Here is a 5,693-nt window from a genome sequence, read left to right on the forward strand (position 1 = left end):
ATGAGGATTATGTGGAGACTGCACATTGTATCTTTGTGATTCTTAATTTACCTCAATCCCTAGTTATTCATGTGATTGTGAATAGTAAGTTGTCTTTATATTAGTTTTATTTACCTATTTAAACTTTGCAAGTGTAACCAATTGCAATTTGTAGATGACCATAGATCCTCTTGATGATTTTCTAAACCATTTCATAATTTGATAGTTGTTTTTTTTTTTTATGTTTCATTATCTTTGACTGAATGATCGTGGTTCTTTTTTCATTGGGTTTGATTCTGTCTTTTGTTAACCCAAGCTGAAGTGGACATAGAAGAAAACGCACCAAGCTCAAATCTAAAATCAACAAGTGTTGGCACTGTTCTTGTAAGTGGTGGAGGTATGTCTCTGACATTATAAAAGATTACTTCCTTAATATATAAGCCTTTTATGCACACACTCTTCTACCTTATACTCTTTGCAATACATGATACATCCTCAAAGGTTTGAAAAAAATATACATAATGGTGGAACGGCATAAACTAACAGAAAGAAGATCATACTTGGTAAATACTGTGTGATGATGACTGTTTTATAAAATGGTTAATTAACTTATGAATGATATAACTGATCAAGAAGATAAATTACATTAAAGTGTTTATAGTGACGAAAGAAGCAAATTGAATTTATCATCAAATGAAAACAACTTTTGGATCATATCAAATAGTGAATCCGAAACAAAACATAGGGACAAAAGATCTCAAACTGAAAGCAATATTTTGAAGTCTTGAAGCATCAAACTTGAAACGAAAGACAACATTGAAGAGCAAAAAAAAGAAAGAGAGGAGATGAGCCAGTGCATTAGACTATTTCTTGGCTCTCACGACTTGATTCTGCTTAATTTGCCTTGTAGGCGGAGTAATCCAGGAAATGCTCCAACCCTAAATAGTAGTGGCCAAAGTTGGTATTCTCGAGTTCCCTCAAACCGTAGACCTTCTTCAGGTTGTATGAACCTTTAAACTGGTCATCACCCTTGTTCACCATGGCAATGTAGAACCCGAAATTAAAAAAAAAACTACTTTGCCGGCGTTTAGGATGCACCACTGTTTGATCCATGCTACCACCTTCTCCCTAGTATCCAAGCTCCTTAGATGGGTCGGTGCGTTGCTGACGGTGAGTGTTTCAGTTGGCCTTCCAACTGGGAAGTGTTCCAGATAGGCCAGCGCATCTCAATATCTCATCAAGACTATCCCACGTTATATCAAATCCGACGCTCTTAACGACAGGCAACACAGTTACCAAAATTAAAGGGTTATGTAGCTTTTGACCTTCCTAACTTCCGGCTCAAGGAACGGGAGATTCGTAGTGTAACAGGACATGCTTAATCTCAAAAGTCAACAAAGGGATACCATGCAAAGAGTTGTAGTTACTAAGTCTGTAATTAATGGAGGATTTGGGCGGTTTCTCCTTAATCGATGCACTTTCATTGCATTATTTGTCTTAAAGACAAAATATATAGACTCTTGGGACATGTATTCAAACTCATACGGTCTTGCCTCTTGGGGAAGCGTAAAAGTTTTCTTGGTTTGGTAATAGGAGTCATTGTGGTCATTAAATGTCAGATTATATAACACCCCTTGGATCTTATCATTGTGATTATAATACGGCTAAAACTTGTCTCTGATAAACACACTTCTCTCCTTCTCGGCTACCTTTTTTTTTTTTGCCCTTCTGTTTTGATGGATCAAAGTTCAGAAAAACCAAAGTTTAATTTGAGACTTCTCATCGATGAGAAGAAAAACAAAGTTGTTATGGCTGAAGCTGATATGGATTTTGTTGATGTGCTTTGTGGTCTTTTGACTCTCCCAATGGGAACCATTGTCAGGTTATTGGAGAAGCATCAAAATCCTCAGTCTTTTACTGTAGGTTGTTTTACAAATCTCTACAAAAGTGTCTCAGACATGAGTGTCGATAATTTTGAGACTCAAGCTTGTAAAGATTTATTACTGTATCCAAGGAGTTTGAAGGAGAGTCATTGCAGACGGCTAAAGCTGAATCTAGATGATACTGAGTCTACCAAATTTTTTGTCTACCCTCGGTTTGTTCTTGGCAAGTCATGCAGTAAGGTATACAGCAATATTTGCAACTCATTGTGTAGTTGTGGGAAACTAATGAACCGTGAGGTTCAGATTGAGGAAGAAGATCAAGACGAAGGTGATGGAGTGTTTCTGAGTTGCAGAAGTTCTTTCATCATCACTGATGATCTGAAATTGGTTTTCAACTCTATTGGTAATGTCATGAGTGTTCTCAATGATCTTGGCTATGATGGATTTGACAAGCTCCAGGAAAGGCTTCTTGAAGTTGGTTCTGATGAGGTACTTGGCAATTATTAATGTTTTGGCTATACACGATTAAGGAGAATGTTTTTATTAAACTGAATGTTTTTGTGTAGGTGATGACTTTGATTGAATGTTTATTCAATTCGGATACTCCCTTGACAGACACGTTTCTGAGGGGAAATTGTGTGTCAAGGAAGCAGAAATTTTGGGCTCCACTCGTGCAAGAAAGCATAGTTGCAGGCCCACAGACCTTGAAAGTCTTTGTTAGAAAGGTGGATAGAGTCATTCTTTATGCTGAGTGCAGAGAAGAATTCGTCGATTTTCTTTTCTCGTTTCTTGCCATTCCCATTGAGTTTGTGGGGAAATTTTGTAGTGACAATGCCAATATAAGTTGTATTGGTAACCTGTGTAGAAGCGTGAAAGGGTTGAGCTTGGAGGAGGAGGGAGATACTACAGTTACCAACTGTGTGCTTCCTCATTTCTACAATTGTCGTGCGCAACTGCTCGATGTTGTTATCCAGGAAGTGCCAGAATATGAATGTTTGGTAACTAGGCTTTTTTGTTCTCAATATAATGCTAGCAAGCTCTGCAAAAGAATTGAGAAGAACAATCTTCTATCAGATCAAAAAATCGTGAAGTTAAGTCCAATGAATCCAAAATCCAAAGGCACTTCAGATTCTCTTGGTATTGGATTTGTTAAGGGAAAAACAAACTTCATGGTGTCCGATGATCTACATGTCACTGCTATGAACTCATCCTCAACAATATCGATGTTGAGTAAGTTGCAGGTGAATATCAATGATATTGAAGAGCAAGTAATCAGCATTGGCAAAGCTGAGGTATGATGTCTCTTTATAATCTTTTTTACTCTTACTTGCTAGACAATTCTTACATAATTTCTTCGGAAATTACACTTGTTCTGCAGGCAATAAGCTTACTTAGAGCTTCCTTGGTCACAACCTCTGCCTTAACTAATGGTCTCTCGAAGTTCCTGCCAAATGGAAAACGCAAAAACGCAACTCATCAATCAACATTTAAGATACTAAAAATTGAATCAACTCGGTGAACCTTGTTCTCTGTTTTGTAAGGTTCTCAGACTCTAGTCCGCAAGTGGTTTTTTTTTTTTCCCTTTCTTGGGCTGCAATGTTCGTTTATGTTGTCTCTTTGTCTTTCCTTATTTTCCCAATGAAGTTAAAACCAAGATAATAAGAAATGACTGAAGTATGATTGTGTATTGAAAGACCATTAAAAATATTTTCGTCTTATCAATATTTACATTTGATACCATTGCAGAACAGTTGCATCTCTTAAAGTAAATATAAATTGGCTTCAGTTTCTCAGGATCTGGTAGTGCTAATTGGTAAACTACACACGACTATTATCATTACAGAAAAAACTACTTCAAGAGCACTGAGCACAAATTCATTTTCTATTTAAAATGTAAACATGCAAACGCTGTAACAATCAAGGAGAGATAAGTAGCCAAACTTTCACGAGTTAAATATAAGTCCATTAAGATGCTTCAATAATGCTTTAAAATGATATATTTACTAGGAATTAACCCGTGATATTTTTAGTATTTTTTAAAAAATAAAGTAACGATTGAAATGATTAAAGATATGGTTGTTGTTTGTTATATTTATAATATTACCAGAATCTACAAAAAACTTTTTTATTACTAAAATGTTTTGGGTATTTTTAAAATATTCATCGTGCCCATGTTTTATGTTACCGGAAAAAACGTAATTACAAAAATGTCATTGTCACGTCAGACGCCACGTCAGAAATCGCTGACGTGTAACCATAACTCAGCCGTAACACGTTACAGATGAGTTATAGGTATGTTGCGGCTGAGTTATCGGAAAAACATTTGAGTAAGAGCAGACGGCTGACTTATTAAAATCTGGCTGAGTTATGCTCATAAGTCAGCCAAGCGTTACGACTGACTTATTAAAATCTGGCTGATATATGCTCTAACTCAGCCGTCCTTACGGCTGAGTTTTCACCCGATGGTTGAGTTGTCAAAATTTTGGTTGAGTTATCACTACGACACGGCTGAGTTACCATTTTCCGCCTGGCTGAGTTTTGGAAAACGGCTGACTTATGAGATGTTGTTACGGCTGAGTTATGGTAAAAAAACTATAACTCAGCCATCATAGGCTGACTTATCGTACAACTCAGCCGTTTGACGGCTGACTTATTAGCAAAAGATTAATTACTAGAATATTATTCAGTTACGGCTGATTTATCAAACAATACGGCTCAGTTACATATTTTCGGTTGATGAAGCGGCTGAATTTGGCAGCAATTTTTTTTGCTTTTTAATTACTGTAATGTTTTCATGTTGTGGCTGAGTTTTAGTTAGGTTGAGTTATGGTATTGTTTGATAGCTGACTTGCCACGTCGGACGCAGCATCCATGTCAGCATTCCATGTCATCATCTTTTTTCTCCGGAAATACGAAACGTCGTTCGACTCTTGTTCTTCAACTGGTTAATAAGTGAACTATTTACCTTCTTATTCACCTTGCTCTTCTACTTCTTCTTCACTTTTTTCTTCACCTTGTTCTTCTACTTCTTCTCCACCTTGTTCTTCACCTTGTTCTTCTACTTCTTCTTCACCTTGTTCTTCTACTTCTTCTTCAACTTGTTCGTCATTTTCTTTCATTGATCCAGTTCCAGTACTAGTTGTTTCCGGTAATTGGATAAAGACACAGAGATATGTATTTACCACCGACGATAGAGGGTGTATAGTTGTGCATATAGATGGAGGCACAATACACGACAAGCTTGTGGAGCTTGTTCTTGAACACTACGAATTGGACGCGTTTAGCCATGAGCTAAAGCTGAGCTACATGTTCTCGAACAAGGCATTGAAACATATGGCGTATGATACTCCACCAGTTTTTGTCTCCAATGATTGACAATTGCAATGTTTTTTTGGGCTATGGAAAATCGATCAGCTACGTCTCTGTGTAGTGTTTTTGGCGTCACATGACCTTTCGTTATCCCGTAAATATTATAACTCAGTCGTAAAGTCATATATATCATCTACTTTTTTCTTGTGATAACTCAGCCATAACTCACTATAACTCAGCCGTCACATGACCTTTCGTTTTCCCGTAAATATTATAACTCAGTCGTAAAGTCATATATATCATCTATTTACTTTCAGATTTTTCTTGTGATAACTCAGCCATAACTCACTATAACTCAGCCGTCACATGATCTTTTGTTTTCCCGTAAATATTATAACTCAGCCGTAAAGTCATATATATCATCCATTTACTTTCAGATTGTTTCTTGTGATAACTCAGCCATAACTCACTATAACTCAGCCGTCACATGACCTTTCGTTTTCCCATAATGATTATAACTCA

The 5,693-nt window shown here is 36.7% G+C and overlaps 1 protein-coding gene across 1 annotated transcript; it reads left to right on the forward strand.

Moving 5' to 3' along the window:
* The first annotated feature begins 1,645 nt into the window (after positions 1-1,645).
* LOC104704481 (uncharacterized) lies at positions 1,646-3,526 on the forward strand. Its single transcript, XM_010420563.2, has 3 exons — positions 1,646-2,351; positions 2,429-3,154; positions 3,241-3,526. Exons 1-3 carry the CDS (start codon positions 1,716-1,718, stop codon positions 3,379-3,381), a joined length of 1,503 nt encoding a protein of 500 aa, XP_010418865.1. The 5' UTR covers positions 1,646-1,715; the 3' UTR covers positions 3,382-3,526.
* Positions 3,527-5,693: the final 2,167 nt, after the last annotated feature.

This window comes from Camelina sativa, chromosome 7 (genome assembly GCF_030686135.1).
Source record: "Camelina sativa cultivar CO46 ecotype springtype chromosome 7, ASM3068613v1".
Taxonomy (NCBI): domain Eukaryota; kingdom Viridiplantae; phylum Streptophyta; class Magnoliopsida; order Brassicales; family Brassicaceae; genus Camelina; species Camelina sativa.

Excerpts from the sequence above, each read along its gene's own strand:
- LOC104704481 (XM_010420563.2), top strand. The coding sequence starts at position 1,716 with ATGGATCAAAGTTCAGAAAAACCAAAGTTTAATTTGAGACTTCTCATC. Across the intron at positions 2,352-2,428 it reads TTGAAGTTGGTTCTGATGAG|GTGATGACTTTGATTGAATG; the intron begins GTACTTGGCAAT and ends GTTTTTGTGTAG. Across the intron at positions 3,155-3,240 it reads TCAGCATTGGCAAAGCTGAG|GCAATAAGCTTACTTAGAGC; the intron begins GTATGATGTCTC and ends CTTGTTCTGCAG.